Source organism: Phaseolus vulgaris, chromosome 9 (assembly GCF_051622355.1).
Source record: "Phaseolus vulgaris cultivar YP4 chromosome 9, ASM5162235v1, whole genome shotgun sequence".
NCBI classification, from domain to species: Eukaryota; Viridiplantae; Streptophyta; class Magnoliopsida; order Fabales; family Fabaceae; genus Phaseolus; species Phaseolus vulgaris.
In genome coordinates, this window is record NC_143506.1 from 12,586,313 (window position 1) to 12,608,699 (window position 22,387).

Sequence of the window (22,387 nt, forward strand, 5' to 3'; positions counted from 1 at the left end):
GCATCTTAACAAAATGTCCTTTTAAAATTCTTAAACAGTGTTTCTAGGTCACTTATTTACATAATGTTAATTCTCCACAAATAATCTTTAAGTAGTATATTTTTAAAATGGTTACTGTAAAAGTTTATTACAAACATTTAAAAATTATTGAATTTACGAGCTACCAAATAGTACTAAAATATTAAAATTAAACATGAGCTATTCCTTTTAGGATGCATTACGGTGTTTGTCATAAAACCACAAAAATGTAATTCGTTAAGTAAATCCAATTATGTTGTTATAAAGGTAAGGATTTAAAAAATAACCTTAAAATAGAAATAATATATTTTAAATAATATCTAAATATTTTATCATTAAAATGAAAAGACATATAAATAGAAAATTCAGTTATTTAAGTTTCATTTTAAAAGAACTACCAGGTCTCTAGACATTTCATTTTTCCTTTCCTTTTTCTTCTCTCTCAGATTCTAACATTCTCGCTCATCAGTTTGACGATCAGAGTCCTTCAATAGACTCCTGGCAGCGAAGACTACAAGATACTTTTGTTTGAATATGAAAAATTGGTTGATTTGTATAGTTGATATAGTGTAAATTACTTTTATTGAAATTGTTTTTGTTTGACTATGAATGATGAAATTATGCATAATTATGTAGATTTCTCTGCATGTCTTGCTCAGACAAGTTAATTCTCGCTTAGGTGAGAATAGAATGGAAAGATGGGGTGCTCTCGCGTCCATTTTTGCTAAGTGGGAAGGAATCTCGCTCGGGTGAAAATGGGGTAAATTCTAGGATTTTTCTCAAGTTTACTCTCGCTCAAGCAAGAGGATTTTCGATTGGATGAGACCCATTCTCGCTCAAGCGAGCAAACTTTCACTCAAGCGAGCAAATTTTCACTCAAGTTAGACTTTCTGTACAAAAAAAACTTCAAATTTTTATTTTTTTCTTTTGAAAGCCTATTTTATTATTGCCTATTGTTTTTAAGTGAAAATTCTAACTTTGATTTAAAAATATGATTAAAGGAACTTAATTATGAGTTTAAGTGAATTTTGAGATATATTTGAATTGTTTAGAAAGTTTAAAATATGATATGATTGAATGATGCATTGATGTGTTAAATGATGTACGTAATAAGGTGAAAGTGTGATCAAGAGATAATATTTCCAGGAAAGAAAATAACGTGTTGAGATTGTTCTTAGAGTGTATTGATTTATGAGTGTCATGTGAATGAGACGATCCTGACTCTACTGGTACAATGAAAACATATAGATGAAGTTATTCAGTTGGTGAGAGTCAAAGGAGGTTCATTTGACTGAGTTTAAGGTTTCAAAGAACTGATCAGAACAGATAAAATGATTTACCTTGTCATAAGATGATGAGACATTGAGACGATTATGTGCATGACTATGTGGATTGACAATGAGTAGTATGACAGATATATGTCTCTAGATGCAAATTTCAATATATAAGTTTTCCATAAGTAAATTCAAGTGTTTGAGTATGTGAGTCAGTAGAAATCTGACAGGAGTAGTGTGGATGATGAACGTGATAGACACTTGATGAAATTGTGAAAATGTGTGAATATTAATGGTTTATGTTGATATTTAAAGTTTTATATTTGAAATTTTAAAAATAGCTAATTTACTGTGTGTTTTATTTTTGTTTGTTTTCTTTAATCTATGATGATCGTGTTAATTTACACGGTATCAGAACAAACAATGTTGCAGATAATAGAACTCATTCGTGAGAAGCCAAAAGATGAGATGTTTTTATTTTGGATATATTTTTTTTAACTTTATATGTATATATATATATATTAAAATTTCTATGAAAAAGGATATATTTTGAGATAGAAAGTAATATATATTTATATATTAATTAGATATTATATATATAATATAATATAAAATATGAGTAAAAATAGAGATATTGAAGTAAAAGTAATTACAAGAAAAAAAAAGGAAAAATGATGCAATGTGTATAATTATATATTTACATGGAAGCTATATACGGTGTCGCAACTCCGCCACAGAAGGGACAGACTCAGCAGGGTATATCTTGGCAACAAGTTGGACAAAACTTTCGTACTTATCAAGAAAATCCTTCTGTCATAGTTTTGGGAAACAATAATCAGAATTTGTCCTACGCATTTCGGTATAATTACTACTCCCTCCTGCGTTCCGAAACTGTCTTTCTTTCTAGTTTGGAGTAATAACATACCGATAATAAAAAATAATAATGCAACTTACAGCTATTTCATATTTTAACTAATTTCTAACAGCAGTCTTTAAGGGTAAATAAAATAAAAAACATTCTTAAAAAACTTATAACCCGTGTTAGTGAAATTTTAATACAAAAAAGATTCTTTAAACCTTAAGCTCATTTTCAAAGTTTATGGAATTTCAGTAGTAATGCTTCAGCCAGACTACCAGAGTAACCGTAGGACCCTTTAGATTTTTAATAGTATTTAGCATTTGATTTTCTGTTAATACTTATTGTAAAAAAGTGGTTTTCTTTTTCTGGGAAAATTGGAATTGCCTTAGTAAAAATGTGGTTTTCTCATTTGCTATGCTTTCCTTCACCTTAGTAAAAACAATATCCAACACATTAACGGCTTCTTATGTTCACTCAATGCGTGCTTGCATGGAACACTGTGATCTCTCTGTGGTTTCTTTCAGATATGACATTTGAGATTTTTCATTGTACAAATTTGAAAATTATAAATTCCAAACTCCAGTCCAGTTAGTTATCAGTATATGTGGATGTGTTTAGTGCAGTTATTAATAAAAAAAATTAAAAATTAAAACAGACGTTGACTTCCATAAAAGCACGATTATAAAAAAAATAGCAATAATGCTTTAAATTATGATTTCAAAACTATATATATATATGTGTGTGTGAAATAAATAAATAAAACGTGCTTTGAAGCTTTTTATGTTTATTTTATTCAAATTTAGGATTTCTTCATTAAACACATAGCTTAGTAAAGTTCTAATTTTTTTAATTTAGCCAATTTGCATAAATTCAATAGAAAATTGTGATATTCCCGTAAAAAAAGCTTGAGTAGAGCGTACCTTGCATTTATCCCATAAGGAAGGTAACAGTTCCTCCGAAGTCAAATTTTTCTGCAACTTCTTATACATGGCAGCACTGGACTTGTCAAACTATAAACCGAACAAGTCACGATGTTGTCACTTATGAAAGTGTTCTCAGAAAAGATAGGCACACACACTTACCCCGGATAAACTGGACTTTAACGTCTTCCGTAGATCCACTCTTGACAGCCCAACTTGGAAAGGAATCTGAAAATGATGTAGAATATTAGACAATAAATTCCGCTAACATCCCTTAAATTTTCTCAAATCACACTCAAATTTAAGATTTTCTTTTAAATTCTACACAAATCTCCCTTTAGAAGGATTAAAATATGCAAAAAAATATAGCCTATGCAGATAGGCTATACAAGCTGATATGTCAAGATTAGCCTGCGTTTTTAGACAGCTTCTTCCTGCACCTCCACCTCCATGACTTCTTCTTACACCTCCATATTAAAATCATATTTACTATTATACCCTTTAGTAAAAAATTAAAATATTATTTTAACCTAATTCCAATTATATTTTACTGTGCCTCTTTCCCTCACCAGCTTTTCACTCTCCCCACCGCAGCCACCCCTCCCACCTCCTTCCAATTCTTCTTCTTCTCTCCATCACTCCTTCTCTCAAATTCTTCTTCTCTCAAAGTTCTCATCCTTTCTAACTTTTCCTTCTCCGTCATTCACTAGTGTCATTTTCATTCACAGGTTAGTAAGTTTAATTTTACTGGTTTTGTGCATATTAGAAAGCGTTTGTGCTCCTTCATATAAATAGGCACCAGATTATGTATTCTGGTACATTTTAACAACAAAATGTATTCTAGATTATATAATCCATAATTTGAAATTTTGAAATGACTTTCGGATTGCATAATTCGTAAGTCATATTTGAAGTTTCAAAATGACTTTCGAATTGTGTAATCCATAAGCCAAATTTCAACATGAGTTACGGATTCTGTAATCTGTAAGGCATATATCAAGTTCAAAATTGACTTTTGTATTGTGTAATCCATAGTTCATTTAGTACCGGATTACACAATCCGAAAGTGTGATTTTGCACAATCCGAATCCAGTATTCTTACGGATTATTTAATCCAGAACACTTTTGCTTTATGCGTAAAGAACCGGATTATGTAATCCGGTGATCTAGCGGCTTAGTAGAATGAGAAGCAGTGCCACTCACACCAACACGTTACCACCGCCGATCACCCGCTCAAACAACACCTCAAGGAGCATGCACCACCACCACGCCAAACACCTTTTCTTTCACTCTGCACCACCACCACACCAAGCACCTTCTCTTTCACTCACCACCACCACCACACCAGCACCTATGTGAAACAACTTAATTTTTATCTTTTTATTGAAAGACAATTTTGGTATTTTAAAAGTTTATGGAGGTGCCCAAAGAAGTCAAGGAGGTGCTGGAAGAAACTGTCGCGTTTTTATTATTTTGGCATAACATATAACCCCGCATGACCCAACACAATCCTAAAACAAATTATGTGTAAATATATAGTCCAAATAGTTAGTCTCAGTGTATTTTTCTTCCCATAAAAAATTGTATATACTAAAATTGAGTAAGTGGCATTCATTTCTATAAATCTTAAATTATTAATATTGCTTCTTAATTGTTTGTTGTATATATATTAGGAATAAAGATCATAGCAGCTTATTATATATAATTATTAGAGTACCTAATTTAGGTTGAACAAATTAGAATTATTGTATCATTAATAGCTATAAATGTGTCTGTACTGCTTATGAATGAGAATAGAATCAAAGGTGGCAAAAGTCACTTTCTTGACTCTATTACAATTTTAGACTGATACAAGTTGTAAGATCAGCAATGTTATTTTGTATGATATTTTTGTGTGAGAAGTGTTACAATCAATCAGGTTTCGAACAATCAAGACGCGGAGACGCGGAGGAAGAGAGAAAGAATAAATGAGGGAGAATATTAATTTCTTGTTCTTTCACAATAACTGTTTCATCCATTAAACATTTTCCATCGTACGGATGACGAGGTTTTGGACTATTTATGTTTAGATGAATCAAAATAGATACCACAGTTTGATAATTTAGTCTGCTTTTTTGTTAAAACTGAGAAGGAAATCCCAAATAAAAATCAATAAATCTTTTGTTGCTTATAGTATATTACACATGATGACAAGAAAAGATTTTAGACCAGATGTACAGTGTTTAGTTCAATCAATGTTGGAGATATGTTGCAATCAATAGTTAAGTATAATAAATCCAAATATACCGAATTTCTGTACAGCAAGAATGTATGAAAAGAATAATAAACTTAATTATACAGAAACAGACCTCTTCAGCTGCAACATTATTCAACATCAAGTCCTCGATGTTTCGAGCAAACTGGAAAAGGCGGTCAAATTGCTTTCCAAGGCAGAAAGGCATAATGAGTTAATATCTTATAGGCTATAAATTGTACGGTTGACAAAATGACATAAATAGAGAATAAAATACTTACAGAGTAGATAATCATACTAATATGGCGTGTACAAGCTTGCTCGTAGGCTTCAATAGCCTCATTATAAAACTTCGCTAAAGTGGGCACAACACGTGCAAGGTCATACAAACTGCGCAAAAAGAACAAAATAATAAGTCAAAATATGCTTTTGTCTCTTTATACAGAATTACCTACCAAAAAATGGACGATTGAAACAGCCTCGAGCCTCTATTTGCAGGGTGATGCATAAACATTACCTATTCTGAAATGCGGCATAGTTTTCTATAAGAAAAATATCTGGATTCTTCGGATCTGCTTTTGAATTTTTTTTTAAAGTTTCAAACATTATGTTGACCTGTCAAGCAACAATTCCCAGTAAACAACATGCCAATATTGGTCACATGTTGAAAAAAAAAATGACAAAAAATGCAATACCAAAACTGATGATCTAATACTACTTGGATAGCAAACAAAAGGGCTAAGAAGTAAACAATTGAAATCACCACCAGTAGTATCCATTAACATAGACAGATGACTTAAGACTATCAATTATTCACTGGGATGCATCATTATCTAAAGAAAATCATGAATACACGCACAGCAAAACAAAATTATTGGCTGTCTAGCCAAGGTAATGTTAATCCTGTAAAACTTTTTCTAAAATACTTCTTTACTGATGTAATATTTGTACATCTGATGGCAACGAGTACACGTCCTTTTTTCTGACAGCATGTATGGATGTGATTTCCTTTATTATATTTCACATATATATGAATGAGAAATATAATGTACAGTATGGTTTTAGCAGCAGAAATAATTTCTTTTGTCTCTCTTCTCTTTTCAGGCTTTTCTCGATGTTAATGGTTTAGGCCAATGTTATTAAACTATGCTTAACCAATAATAAAATCATCAACTGATGTAAGTCAAAGTTGATTGGATCAGATAAACTAGGTTTTATTTAATGTTGTTGAGGATCTAATACTACTAGCTACCCTTTAGAAGATATAGGAAGAACAACCACTAGACTAAAGCAAGATTTTAGTTTATATTCAAAAAGTTAACTTAAATATACATTTTTACTAAATAATTTATTATTTAATATAAATCAGTTCATTTGATTTAAATAGTGATCCATTTGTTCAACCACTAAGCCATTGACCTAAGAATCCAACTGAGTCTATGACCAGTCCAATTTTGATAACACTAATTTAGGTTGTGTTCCTTAGGTTGTGTTCTTAAAAGCTGTAGGTTTGAAATTTTTTGAATGCAAACACTAGTCAGTGATCAGATGGCTTCAAGAAGCAATGCCTATTCTATTCCCAATTTTTCTGGAAAAATTGTTGTGTATGATTGTTTAAATCAGACCATGTTTGAATTCTGTGGCTTATGAGAGAATCTACACCAAGACCAGAAAGTTCCACATTGAGAGTTAATCCTACCATAACTCAATATCTGGATTATGACCAGAAAGATCCACCATTAAGAGAGTTAATCCTACTCTAACTCAAATGAAGCAACATGAAGAGGAGACCTTTCAAGAAGAAAGTTGTTACTTGCTACACTCAGCCTTGACAAATGATGTTTTTACAAGTATTACGAATTAGGAGACAGCCAACCAAATATGGGATGAGATATCACAAAACAAAACAGTTTTGAAAAAGAACCACTTACAAATTTTGTATATGCTTGGTCAACCAAATCCCTCGACTGTCCTGCAACATACTGCTCCATCCTTGTTGCAAGGGATGCAAATCTATATGCAAACAAGCGAGACATTACTAAACACAAGACAGGAAGATAGACTGGAAAGTAAATAGTGAGGCGGCTCATACACCAAATAGAATCGGAGTCACCTTTACATCTTAAAATTTTGGCCTTAAAAATTTCAAAAAAATTATTTTGAAACATCATGCAAATGTAGAGAACCTTGTTGGAATCTTGAAGACATGCATAGGATCAATTATATTGATTCTCCAATTATGTTATTAGTCTAAAATAGGATAATTGAATATTCTTTCTGTAATTGTTTTCTCCCCTATAAATTGAATAGCTACGCTATAGTCTAAACATACTAAAATCATCATGTCTTCTTGATTATGTTTTCTCCCCTATAAATTGAATAGCTACGCGGTAATCTAAACATACGAAATTCATCATGTCTTCTGATTTCTCTCTTTCGGACATAGTATCAAGAGCCTACAAGAAGGGAACCCCAATCCATGCTTTTCCCTGTGGACCCACTGCTAATAGGTGTAAATTTTTTAGAAACTGTACTTTTTTCAGTTTTTGTTTCTTTCCTTACCAAATAGGATTTAGTATAACGATTTCACAATTTGACATGACTCGGAGTGAGATTGAACACTTTATCTCCTATCATCAGTCATCTACTTGTAACATTTATTGTGTTGTCTATGTAGATGATATTATAGTACTTTTTCAAGCATGTTCAAACGAAGAATTTTGGCAAACTAGAATATTTCTTAAGGATAGAGGTAGCAACAGTCAAAAAATGGGATCATTATATCCCTCAATGAAATATGTGATGGATATTTTGAAAGAAACGTGATAAATTCCAAGACACCTTGACGGATCCCCCAATGTACTGCTGCCAAATTAGGGGAGTCTCTTCTAAATCCTAAAAGGTACAAATGATCAATAGAGAAGTTGAACTATCTTACTCTTAATTGTCCGAATATCTCATTTTCATTAAAAATAGTAAGTCAATTTCTTAACTCTAATATATAAGGAACATTGGAATGTAATGACTTGCATTGTTTGATACATCAAAAGAGGTCTGGAAAAAGACCTTTTGTGTGAAGACAAAGGACACACTCAAGTTTTCTTTTATTGCATATTTGTTAAAGATAATCTTGTCACTTGGGAAAAGTAATTGTAGTCAGGCCCAATGCAGAAAAGTGAGGGAAATTATTCTGGAAAAAGAAAAGTCCTGATTGTCTTATGAGATGAGGGAAAAAAGTTAACACCAAAAAGTTCCGCTCACCTAGGAATGTATGGTAGGACACCTGTTTGGCGAGCATTGCGCTCATTTCTTTCAATTTGATGGCAAGCATTATCCACAAACTGAAAAAAAATATATCCAATTGTATGAATTGGGTTAGCATCTCAATCTTCCATGTGCAGTGGCAATTCTTTATAAAACTAGTCACATACCCGGTTGAACTGCATATATATGTGACACGCTAGGTCATCAAGCAAAATACGTACATATCCTGCTGCATCAGCTTTCTGACTAGAGAGACAGCGCTCTGTAGTTTCATGCATTGATATGCAGCACAAAGGATCAATCTTGTATGCCCAGTCCACAACAGCAGAGAATTCTTCCTAAAATCAAAGAAAATATAAAGCAACTTTAGAGCAGCAAAATCTATTAATTAATATACAAAAAACATCTGGAAACTCTACAAATTGTTCAATTATATGGCACCATATATTTATCAGTTAAGACCATAACATGATATATGCTATGTTGAGCTTAAATGAGATAAAATATCAAATGCTGGAACTGTGAGTAATTGTTTTAGTCCCTGAAAAATTAGCCATCGATCATTTTTGTCCTGAAAGAAATTGTTGCTGAAGTTTAGTCTTCAATCCATTGGTCATTTTAGTCCCCATGTTAATTGATGTCTCACAAGATGCTTCCCCAGCTTCTTTTAGGGCGATGAAAGATAGTCCTCTTCTTCTACCATCCATTCTCATCCATACATCTTATGTAGCATTTATTGTGCAACAATCAACATTTCAATTGGAGCTAACTCATGTCACTTAACATAAGGACTGTTGAATATTCAATAACCTTGAGAACAACTTCTTTCTTTCAAGACTAAAATGACTAACCCTTGATTAACATAGGGACTAAAATGTAAACCATTTTGTAAAAGGTATACCACTTTATCTTGAATTTGTATCCTCTGACATGAGTTAACAGTTATACTAAGATACGCAACAAGACAGTTAAATTTTCGTTACAAAACACAAAGAAAGAATTTCTTTCTATAACGTCATGTCTATCATGCTATAAGAGAGTTTATTATATACGTACTTCAATTCCATCAAACAAATCCTGAAGTGATTCATTTAAAGCTGCAATATCCACCATAACACTTTTACCTGTATGGAAGAATAAATGTCAAAATTATGGAACAATTGATCACATCATAGTAGTTTAAGAAAAACAAAAAGGAAACTTCTTGAGAGTGAGACATGTACCAGATGTAATACTATCATCATTATCCTCATTGTGTTTAATTTTATTACCATCAATGGTTGAAGGAACTTCAAAGCACATGAAGTGTGCAAAAAAGGAGCTCTAAAACACAGGGCATTAATATTTACCCGTCTGAAATATGAAATATTTACAAGTTTGAAGGAAGGGACAATACTAAGAACTTTCACCTCATCCACCAGAAGTGGAATAAAAATTGTGAGCATCTTTGCGTATGCTTCAGAAACTGTTGCCGTATCAGCAAGATTTACATTTTGACCAGAACCAGTGAAGACTTCAAACCAAACAGAGGGGGTTTTAGAAGTTTTCACACCAACACGAAGTTCATTAGCAAATTCGCGTGCCTATAGAGGAATTCTTAAAACTTCAAACTCCATATGCCCACTATTTTACCAAAGCATAACAAACCATAATATATAAACCAAAATTCAAATAATAATTATAAAAAATTTTGTCAATTGTAATAAATTTCCTTTAAGTGAAGCCAAAAAAGTAACAACAAAGATGACACAACAACAAAGTTAAAGATGTCTACTCAATTATTTGCAGAATTATTTCAAGACATCACATCTCTCCATCAGGTTAAGTAATGATAAAGGTAAAACCACCAGGTTCTTTGCATATGTTTTTGAGTCGCTGAGATGGACCCGAAAAATATAACCATTAATAGCTCCAATTGATGCAATAAAAATCTTACAATTTGAATTTGGGCTTTTATTTCAACCTGAAAAACTAGCTCTAGCTCATGAGATGAGGGTTACCCAATTTTATACACTATTTTGGTTGTCACCCATTAATATGAAATCTCCAGCAAGAAGAAAATAATAATAATCTTTTCCAATTTGATGTCTTTTTACTAAGACCTTGTCTCTGTCTCACTGTCAATTTCTAATTGGCAAATTGATGCTTCAAGATCCACCAGCATTAATTTAAGGGAGGATGTCATGGGATTCGCTAAATCCCTAATTTATTTCTTCCTTATTGATTACCCTATAAGTTCTTTACAATGTTTACTTGAACAAATTTGCACAGATTTGAACAGCTCAATCACTTGATGTTTTGTTTCATTATGTATTAACAAAGTTTCCTTGTATAACAATAGGGAAAGCTTCCTAGTATAACATATTAAACGAATTTCTGTCAATGATGTGAAGCATTCAGTCAAATTTGATAGATTTTATTCTCAAGCTTAGAAATAATGTGATATTATTTTGTGAAATACATCAGATTTATATATGCATGTTGACAAGTTTAGAAAATACGAAAAACTTATTCTAGGGGACAAATTCCATTGATAATGGGATTGTTTCTACATATACAATCCTAGTATTAATATCAAGATAGTGTAAACATACAGAATAAAAATATAGCAAAATATAAACTTCCTAAAATGCATCTGGAACTATCACGGATTGGAGTTGAGCCATGAAAGAAGAGATGAGGATATTGGGAAACAACATATAACTTAAAGAGGATATAGACAAACCAATTGATAAAATCAGACACATAAAGATAGGCCAGTACTTATCAAGGAGAAGCTAAATAGTGGTCCTATAACTAGAGCCTACATGATTCCCTTCAAGAAATCAAGAATTCAATTGGCTGAAGTATTCATCAAGGAGCTTCCCACAGTGGTTTTTTGAGATCTTGAAAAACAAGAATGATTGAGATTCTTTGAGTAACTTGAAGATGAGTGTTGTAACTATCTATTTCAAAAATATAACCATATTTGAAATGACCCTTTAATTATTGAGATAAACTAGTATTTGAAAATCATGATTTTATTAAGATTAGCCTATATAATGAGAGCAGCACATATATATTTTTTTCAAGAAATATATTCCAGTTTTTCCCTTATTTCAACTATAATGACTGTTTCTCAATTCATTAAATGACTAAGAAATAAAAAAATAACATGAATACAATGTGAATAGGTTGAAATCTCAGACCTCTTTGCGAAGAAGCAAGTTTAGGGAACTGCAATAAGCTTTTCTCAGTGGACCCAAACAATTCTTATCAAGAATCTGCAGGTTTACAGGAAGCTAATTAAGGAAGAAACAAAGAACTTAACTCAGTGAATATATACACACAAAACAGAACTTTAAGCAGAAAGTGTAAATCATGCATAATTAAACCTTTAAATGCTTAAGAAGGCGTGCATATGTACTGCACTTGAACCTCAATTCAGCATGATCCGGCCTTTTCAACTGCCCTTGCTGTTTAGAGCAAGCAAACAAAGTGAAAAATGAATGATTCTAATTTCTACTACTTCAAAAGTTTGTCATAAATTTATGCAGAAAATATAAAATACCTGAGAAAAGTAATTTTTATCATTCAACATAAAGTCCACAAAAGTAGCAAAGTAACTTCTCATGTACTCAGAAGCTTTTCCAACAAAAGTAGACTTTATTATTTGAAGTTCTCCTCGTTTCTCTTTAACCTGTACAAATAGCAGAAAGAAATCATCACTAAAACAAATGAGTTTTAAATCCTATACATGTTTTCCAAACAGGCCATGGCGAATATCTATTTGCTCAGTGCGGCCCAAAATTCCTACCATTGAAAATAAACAGTTTCACAGACCAATCAAATCAGAAGCAACTAATGAATGCAAATCAAAATTGTCACCTTAAATCTATTATCTTAATTTAACATTAACAAAACAACATGCAGGCAGTACCTTGAACTTCCTTTTCCTAAAGAATTAAAACTTGCTTTAATATTATTAAAAGGTAAAGAACATACTCCTCTCATTTTTGCATAAATAGGATCTATGTTAGGCACTTCTAGACCACGCAAGGCAGTTGTCAACCACTCACATGCTTCTATGTTTTGCTGCATTTGTGCTTCATCAAATGAATCTCCTATCAAACATGCTGAATACTACAGCCAATGAAACATCATTGATTACCAAGCTATTAAAAGTTCATCAAACTCAAAACATGCAAATTTACCACTGGAAGCCATACCTCGGAAGGGATACTCAATTGCTCAAGAAGCTTATCAAGCTCTTCCATAAGAGTTTTGTTATTTACACTTTGCATTTCCAACTTGTTATTGCGGGTTTCAATCTGGGATCCCACAACAGGGTTGAGACATATTAAGAATGAAGAAAATAAATATAGGATTGATATCCCTTGTGTAAATACACATATAGGGGTATTTATTTATAGATGAAAATAATAACAGAATCAATAACATAATAATATAAACTATGGACTAAGCTCATTACATTTAACATCCCCCTCAAGCTGATGCATATAAATCATATGTGCCAGGCTTCTTGTTACAAATATAGTCAATTCTAGGTCCTCGTAAAGATTTAGTGAAAAAATCTGCTAATTGATCATTCGAATTAACAAATTTAGTCTTGACGTCTCCAGACAAAATCTCAATATGAAAATCAATCTCAATATGTTGGGTCCTTTCATGAAAGACGGGATTTGACTAATATGAAGAGCATATGAGTGTCATTTGATTGACTCCTCCAAATTGAAATTATTTGAGTAACTGTTTAAGCAAAATAAGCTCACAAGTAGCTGAAGTCATAGCTCTATATTCCACTTCAGCACTAGATCTTGGCACAATATTTTGTTTCTTGCTTTTCCAAGAAATTAAATTATCACCAATAGAAACACAATATCTGGAAGTAGACTTTCTATCACACGGAGACCCCCTGCCTAGTATGATTATTGTGACCATATAATAAGCCTTTTCCAGAAGAACCTTTAATGTATTTCAATATACGAATGACTGCATTCCAATGACCAATACATGGTGATTAAGGAATTGACTCACCACACTAACAACAAATGATTAAGGAATTGACTCACCACACTAACAACAAATGAAATATTTGGACGAGTAACTGTAAGATAGTTCAATTTTCCTACTAATATTTTGTACTTCTCAATATCTGAGAAAGGCTCCCCTGACTAGGTACGAGTTACATTAGGATCCATTGGTGTCTCAACAGATTTTGAATTCGATAATCCAGTTTCCTACAAAATATCCAATGTATACTTCCTTTGAGAAATAACAATAACATTGTTTGATTGTGCTATTCCAATAACAGTTTGCGGCGGTGTCAGATGTTTGTGAGTGGGGAACCCTAAGAACAACATAGCTGACCTAATATGAATTGGGCCACATAATATCCGGCCCAATTAAAATATGAACAATAATCCATACAGCTGGCCAAATAAAATGATATAATGCAAATCTAATAGCAAGCAATTGCTGTCCTAATAAGTGGGAAAAAAAACCTAAATTAAATTGGGCTAGTCATACCCGGTCCAATTAAAATATTATAAGTTAACCTAGTAATATTCTATACAAAACACATGAACTTAATAACTGCAGAAACCCCTAAATTAAATTGGGTCATGTCATACCCGGCCCAATTAAATTGTTATAAGTTAACCTAATAATATTCTATATATAACCTAATAATATTCTAAACGTAATATTATTATTAGTTATTGTTCCGCAATGTTTCCACCACAATCAATTATGATTTCCGTTATAACTTTATTAAGGATTTTTAGGGTCTCCGATATTTTCGTTATCCGATATTGATAACACTGAGTAAACCCTAAGAAGAAACACATTTGTCAAAGAAAGAACACTTTGGATCTCCTTTCTGATAATAGTATGCCTCTTTCCCATCTTGTTTCCACTCCGTTGACTATAACATTGTATTCACTCAACTTTAGTACTGCCCTCACTTATCCTTCTATATATCGAAGGTTGATTGGCTGACTTCTACACTTGGCTAATATTTATCCTAATATCACCTATGTAGTTCAACATTTGAGTTAGTTTGTTCCGTGCCCAACTTCATATCATTATCAAGTAGCTTTTCATATTCTTCATTATTTGAAAGGTACACCTATCTTTGACATTTTTTTTTCTGCAGATAGTATTCTCCAACTTAAAGCGTTCAGTGACTCCAATTGGCCCGACTACATTCTAGTTGGTCTATTACTGGTTTTTCAATTTATCTTGGTTCCATTTTAGCTTCCTAACGTTCTAAGAAACAATCCATTGTTTCTAGGAGCTATTCGGAGGAAAAATGTGTCTTAGCCTCTAGTACTTGTGAGTTTCAATGGTTGACGTTTCTTCTTGATGTTTTTAACGGTCCTTTCATTCATCCAGCTTCCTATACTTTGATAATCAATATACAATACAAATTGCTTCTAATTAGGTTTTCCATGAACGAACTAAACATATCAATATCAATTGGTACATTGTTTGGAATAAAGTTCATATTGGCCATATTCAAGTTATTGTTCGTCTCTTCTTCGTTACAAACTGTTGATGTCTAAACGAAAGTTTTATCTCCCATTGTGCTTCAAACCATTTGTTCCAAGCTCAAAATGCTTAATATCCATTCCCGGTTTGAAGGGGGCTCTTAATCATAATACGTTTTTGTTATACGTTTATGTTACTTTTTGTATCTGTTAGTTGCACGTGTTCTGTTAATTTGTTATGAAAGAATATTTGCACATGCATTTTTCTTTGTTGGATGTGTATGTATATATATTCCTGCTATCATACGTAATGAGAATAAGCCATTGTTGATAATTTCTTTTCACAATTGTTAGTCTATGTTATAAATGACTTGAAAATCTTTAACTTTTTACTTATTTGCAAAAGAGTTTGTTAAGTCTTACAATTATTACTGTTAGAGATTCCACATCGACTAGAGATTAAAACATTTTATAGTATATAAGTGGATGCAAACCTCACCTTATAAGCCGATTTTGTAAAGTTGAGTTAGGTATAAAGCCTCCTTCTCAATATGGTATCATATTCATTTAAAGTCTATCTTAGCAAGAGTTTGTTGGACTTATCAGTCATTTATTATTGGACTGATATCAGACCACCCATAAATATATAGTCTCACACACGAGTTGATAGCATCGACGTGAGGGGGATTTGGAGATCCTACATTGACTAGAGATTATGACATTTCATAGTACATAAGTGGGTACAAACCTCACCAGGTTTTGTAAGATTAAATTAGGCTTAAAGTCAATTTCTTAAAGAGTTACATTTGAATGTGCCATCATAACACCATTATGCATCTTTTCCTATTGGTCATAATAAAGGTTTCTCTCCTTTGATCTTATTCATTATGATGTTTGGGAAGTAGTTGTGGAGTCTATATCTTGCACAAAACAGTTTGTGACCTAAACCCTTAATCAATGACTGAGTAACATGGACCTACCCCATGAAAAATAAGTTTTGGTTCATTAAATTTTTATTAATTTATTTCATCTACTCCAAAATCATTTTGGTAAGTTCATCAAAAGAGGAAATATCAAATGATGGTATACAATATGTAAATAACAAGTTTGAAGGAGAGACCTACCAAAGGTTTTGAAAGCAAGAGCATATCCCATTAAAATACTTTCTTGTAATTAAATTTTCAAGATGTACGAAAGGTAATTCTATAACTATCAAAAGTACATTCTACATCTTTTGAAGAAAAATGATTAATTAGATGCAAAGCTGTTGAATGAAACTCCCATTGAGCCCAGCATAAAATTGCAACTAGCAAAAACTGAAGGTATGATTGCACACAAAGGTAGGAGTTGACGGCTGGTGGAAAGGCTAATATATGTATTTGTGCATATCACACTTGTCCAGACATAACCTTTATTGTAACATGATAAGCCAACTTATGCTTGCACCATAACCTAAATAAACACTTAAAGGGAGTATTCCGAATTCTAAGACACTTGAAGGGATCACCTGGGAAGGGACTACTGGATATAAACCAAGATTCACATAAGGTACTATCATACCAGGTTTTCTATTCTACATGAAAGTCAAACTTGGACATTGTAAAATTAATTGGGTAATTAATTTGAAGCTAAAAGGTGTACAAAAGACAAATATCAAGAGATAGATAAATTATTTTCACAGTTTCGCTCCTCCTTCTATTCATCTTTTCCCGTTCCATATCACTCTGCGTATTGATTTTGGAAAGAAAAAGTAAAATAATATTAGCTATTAATATAGCATACTAAATAGACAACTGTTTGAGTTACAAAGCCATGGCAGGAAGGAGGAAATGAAAAATAGATGTTGAACCATTAAAAAAGACTAGAATAATTCGTAGGTAGTATTGTGTTTTACCCAATGAACTAAAGCAATCAACTTGATGAACATGGGTTCTAGTAAATACACTACCATAAATACCATAAAGTAAATTGCAAAGCAAATTATGCTCACAGCTTGAACTCTACAAGCACTTACTGATTCAATATCTTCCCTCATGTGTCGAAGTTTTATGTTGAACATGCCTAACCATTCATCCATGTCTTCCAGACAATTTGTTGCTGATTCAAGCCCGTGCGACACCTGCAAGGCATAGATTAATAGTATGAACCACTTCACAAAAACATCATAAAATAATTTCAACTTCACAAGGACGAGCAACATGAAGATTTGTAAAATGAAGCAGACATTTCCTTGTATCACAACAACTATAATGGCTGAAGTGAAAATACAAGAGCTTAAAATATCAAAATGAGGTTTAAAGTTCTTAGAGGGCGATAAATTAAGCAAATTAGTTTACCTGATAAAGAAGAGCACAAAAGTGTATGGGCGCTCAAATAATTGTAATCATAGCTCAATATAACATAAATGGTTATTTTAGTCTATAATTTAAAGGCATAAAATTAAGCAGAATAATATACATGAATCAAGGAGCCTGTTAACAGTTTACACAAATAAACATTAGGGTTATACCAGCAAAAGAAAGAAATTCAACTTAAAGAACAGTTATACCTCATCTATCAAAGGTTCACTTTCTAAAATGGCATGCACATTTGCTGCTTCCAGAGCCTGGAGCTCTCTTTTTAACCTTTCAGAAAATGCCTCTGCTTCACCAACACCCATGATATAACTGCACATTCAAAGACTAAAGACTGAAGGTAGCGTACCAAGAAATTTTGGATAGTGAAGACAATATAACATCTCATACTTTACTCGACAAAAGAAGTTTGATAAAGATTAACATGATGGGGGCAATGTGATTGATGAGGCTAAAATAGAAATTTAACATTGATAATATTAAAAAAATGAAATAAGTAGGGGCATATGCCCCCCATTTTGATACAAGTAGGTCTGTCCTTCCGTTGCGGGTCTTGTCGGTGACAAGGAAACCCATGCCTCTCCTCCAACTTTTTCAAAATTTCATATATATGTGTGTAGATATATTTAGTGGGAATCCTTTTTATTTGAGAATGAGTTACAATTATACATAGATGGTAAATATTTGAGCACTTAAAAGTTATGACTTTTTTTTAAAAAACTAATGTGACTTTTGTATTTTAATATTAACCATTATGGAAAAATGATCAATGTGTATTTTTCTGTAAATGATATCTCTTGTGCAAAGTAAAGTGGTGCAATCTGTTTAATAATGAAAATTATATTTGTGCTCGGGTTTTTTCTCTCTCTAAATTTTGGCATTTTATGCACTACAAATATCATGTCTAACCTTTTTTAACAACTTTACGCTTTTTAACTCTTTATTTTTTGGTATGATGGAGTTACATACTAGGTAGAAAATTATTGCATGGTGATTTCATTTTAAGAAATTTTTTTTACAAAAATTGGAAATATAAAAGTAAACGATTTTAGATAAAATTATGAAATAAGAAATAGCTTATGAATAATTTTTTCAAATTTTATTTTGGCTCACAATTTTTTTCCTTCAAGTTGCCACAGTTCCTTCTACAACAATTTAATTCTGCATGGTTGTATTGTAAAAGAAAATATCACCTAACAAAAGCATTTTTCCTAAAAGAATAATAACCTAAGTATCTTTGTATCCTACTAACACATAAATAAATACTTTCATTTTAACTTTTAACATGTAACAATTATGTTAGTACTTGGTACTTTTTTGGGGGGCAAACATCACAAGTATTGTCCTAAACTTTCTGAAAACTAAATCCGCCTGGTTGGTTTTGGCTTTGCTCTAGCCAAAAATGTGCTTCTAATGGGTTTTGAAACCCTGCACAGCTGGTGAAATAAGATACATAGAGCTCAGTTTTCCAACTAAGCCACATCTTGCTGTTACTACTACCTGAATTCCCTGTATCAATATTAATCACATAATATGGACAGGGTTTGTAAGGGAAGAGAGAAAGACTTTCTATGGCATTGCAATAGCCCTTTGCAGAGAGAAGACATGAACTATATCCTTATTCATCACAGATATTTAACCTCAGATACAATTTAAGACAGAAAATTATGGCACCTACGTTCTCAGAAGAGCCTCCTTGTCCTCTTCCTCTGCCTGGGAGACAAGTTCCTTTTCAACATAGACTTTCAATTCTGTTTCAGTCACAGAAGATTCAATAGAAGCACCACCTTGTTGGTTACTTTGAGCGGAAACTGCAGGTGTATTTTCCTATTTCACATTTTTAAAATAAATAAAGGGTAAACCAGTAGTGTATAATCATTATAAGCAATCAGTCACCGGGTAACTATTAGTTTTCGAAGTTAGATCATCAGCTTAAAATCAAGGACTTCAATATCACTGATGAGACAGGGCCGCACTCTATCCGAAAGAAAAATACACAGCAATTATATAGTTAAAAAAGTAAAGTAAAGTAATTATCTAATACAAAATAATGATTGCAGCCTGACAGTAAAGGCAGTAAATCAACTTTGAACTTAAGTGAATAGAAGACCATTATTCACCTTAGCCCAAAGAGCCATCTCCACAACATCAATACCAACAACCTTAGGTAAGCGACCCAGGACATCTTTGCAGATATTTAAGATACAAAGCAGGAGGCGATTTCTATAAGACGAGTAATAGATGCAGTGAGCCAAACATCAGTCTCCTGACATAAAATGATAAAGGATTAAACTGTACATACATGCCTATATTAAACATTTAACGTATTAACCTGTCATCGGTATTGCGCATTGTCCACTGTGAAGGAGCCACACTCTGGCTTCTAAGGTCATCAAACCCCTGTAAGATATATATGCATTAGCAAACAAAAAGAGACAAAAATAGAGAAATACAAAAGGCATTTAGAAACAAGCTTCATAATAGAAACTGGCTGCATCTTGATTTGATTATGTTCCACAGACTGGGAACATTTAATAAAGAACCATAAAGATACAACAGCAAGAAAGAATGGGATATTACCAGTGTAAATGTAAATCCACTGGGGTCACTTATTACAACTTCCACTTTTGAGAGGTGCTTCAGCTTGTATAACTTAGCAGGCTACAGCACAAGAAGTTTCTTGGTCAATATAAATATGCTTAAACCTCCATTTAAGACAAATTCAAGGTGGAAGAAAGGGACTATGCTAACATTTACTCTTTGCAGTTAGTTGGCTTCGGTTTATCAATTTCTTCTACCAACAAAGGAAAGGTGGATAATTTCCTCACATTAATGATGATTATATTTTAAGAGTAGCTAAATATAAATATGCTATATCTCCTAGGTTGTTATGTATAAGGGAACATAGATAAAATCATGTTTTGCTACTAATATAATGAGAAGGATAGAAGGTGCGTGGAAGAGAAACATACTATTGAATATATTAAAAGCCTCAACTATGCTGAATAGTTGGTTTGTTCCCGTCAACCTTTTTTTGATTGAAGATGCATACTAGTTTATACTAAGGTTGTGCAATTATTTGACATATAAAGCAAGGAACATAACTAACCGAAGCAGCAAGGATGAATGAAACTCAAGAAGGATAAGATTTATATATTAAATTTAAAAGTATAAGGAAAGGCAACAAAGATAGAAAAATCATTTCCGTAAATCATAAAAAAATGAAAATTTTGGCCAAAACAAAAAATCAGCCACACGCAAGACTTTTACATTATTGAGCTACCAGTGAAAGAGAGAATTGGGGGAGAAGGACATTACCTCAAGCACCCCTCCTGTTGAATACTTTAAAACACGAAGAAAAGCTTTTGTCCGCTGACCTTTCGCTTTTGCTACACAAAATAACATGTTGTCACCAATGGTGCAACAAATAAAGAATTCAACAAAATTATCACCACAGTAACACATGATGAAGTGACCACATTCAATCACCTACCCATAACATCACCAGTTATTAATACACTACGAGTTAATGTCTTCAAAATGTTAAATCCTCCCACTTATGGCACTATAAAGGGAAAAAAACTGCAATCCACTGCTAAATTAAGGGATGCATAGTTTTAGTTTCTAATTACATACACACCCGCTGTCAACATGAAACTGAAACCTCCAAACTAACTGGCTTCAAAACAAGCTAAACCCTATGAAGTAAATTCTGCTGTAATCCATAAGTTAACACAATTAGGTGAAAAGGTTTCTACAAAAATTAAGTGTATTAATTGATTTACCTTTCAAAACTCAGGTCATTTTAATTTTTTTAATTTTTTCTTATAATTACTTGAAAAAATGTCTATTCAAATGGTTGTTATACAACAGCCAATAAGACATAAGAACCGAAAAAGCATCTTGTAAGGTATCTCAACGAGACGAAACAAGCACGTAATGCACAACTACTACATTTTAAATGTTTGGAGCGACGGAATGCATAACTGCTAAATTTGAAACATAAATAGACCATGCTTCGCAACACACGTCATGATTCAGTGATTCTAGAAGTGTGAAAAGCTATTCCCGGCATTGATTGCCAAATGTAGAAAGATAGAGAATACGGAGAGAGAGTGGGAGAGAAATGGTGCGTACTGCATAGAGCGAGAACCCTAGGCTTAGCCATTTGACAACCAAGCTTAGCAGATTTTCCCCACGTGCCGTGAGTCTTGACGGTCCGAATGGAGAAAACGACCTTGTGTCTGGTGCCCTCAACTGCGAGCTGGCACGCTCGCCGGAGCTCGGCATCGTCGGCGCTCGATTTCGCCATTTCTTCTCTGATCTCAACCCAGGAGCGTGGGAGAACTTTGAGCGAAGAGAGGGTGTGCCTGTTATTATTTTAGCGGTGAGTCTAACAAAATGTCATAAACGGTTTTCCCGTTGGCGCTTTCTCCTTGCGTCCGTGGCGACTCGTGTCGCCTCACTTTCCAAACGATGTGAACGATTCGTGGCAATGCGAATCTTGGTGGTCCAGTGCCTAAAAGCTAATTTGCACGTTCTCAAATACACCCGCCTATCATTTCGTTGGATCACCTTACAATTCGCAAGAAATTTCTCACTTTTCACTTTAAAGATTCTTAGGAGAGGGAGTAATATTTCGAGGATAAAATTAAGGGTTTGTTCATTGTTTACTGTCCCTCATGGTTTAAGAAATATCAATTGATTAAAATAAATAGATATGCTTAATTATGATATTATTAAGATATTAATAAAGTTAAACAAAGCATTATTTAAAAACGGAGGGTACTAATTACGAAGAGAAAATATTAAAGGATTTGCTTCTTTTTTTCTTTGGGGGTTGGTCTACAGCATATGATTGAGTAATTTTTTAGCTGTTCCGTCATATTGCAATATACGGATTGATTATTAACAACGTAATCTAATGACTATAGAAGTAGTCAATTAACAGTTTATTTTTTGATATTTTATTTG

General features: G+C 32.8%; 1 protein-coding gene across 6 annotated transcripts; it reads right to left on the bottom strand.

The window, feature by feature from the left end:
* Nucleotides 1-1,891: 1,891 nt before the first annotated feature.
* On the bottom strand, nucleotides 1,892-22,097 carry LOC137821916 (exocyst complex component SEC3A). 6 transcript variants are annotated; one of them, XM_068626719.2, is made up of 25 exons: nucleotides 21,551-21,927; nucleotides 20,732-20,802; nucleotides 19,994-20,074; nucleotides 19,746-19,813; nucleotides 19,534-19,636; nucleotides 19,092-19,240; nucleotides 17,608-17,725; nucleotides 17,074-17,178; nucleotides 12,777-12,878; nucleotides 12,553-12,690; nucleotides 12,119-12,247; nucleotides 11,943-12,023; nucleotides 11,757-11,831; nucleotides 9,978-10,151; nucleotides 9,792-9,891; nucleotides 9,625-9,692; nucleotides 8,736-8,906; nucleotides 8,566-8,645; nucleotides 7,236-7,317; nucleotides 5,822-5,919; nucleotides 5,586-5,694; nucleotides 5,420-5,491; nucleotides 3,234-3,299; nucleotides 3,072-3,161; nucleotides 1,892-2,102 (listed from the first exon to the last, which is right to left on the bottom strand). In XM_068626719.2, the coding sequence occupies exons 1-25, from the start codon at nucleotides 21,723-21,725 to the stop codon at nucleotides 2,001-2,003; spliced, it is 2,607 nt and encodes an 868-aa protein (XP_068482820.1). In that variant the 5' UTR covers nucleotides 21,726-21,927; the 3' UTR covers nucleotides 1,892-2,000. The 6 variants fall into 6 exon arrangements, 4 of the variants coding, with proteins under 4 accessions (XP_068482820.1, XP_090151749.1, XP_090151748.1 ...); XR_016515756.1 differs by lacking the exons at nucleotides 1,892-2,102; nucleotides 3,072-3,161; nucleotides 3,234-3,299 and having other exon boundaries at nucleotides 5,204-5,491; nucleotides 9,978-10,081; nucleotides 21,551-21,907; XR_016515755.1 differs by lacking the exons at nucleotides 1,892-2,102; nucleotides 3,072-3,161; nucleotides 3,234-3,299; nucleotides 9,792-9,891; nucleotides 9,978-10,151 and having other exon boundaries at nucleotides 5,204-5,491; nucleotides 21,551-22,097.
* Between the last annotated feature and the right edge of the window lie 290 nt (nucleotides 22,098-22,387).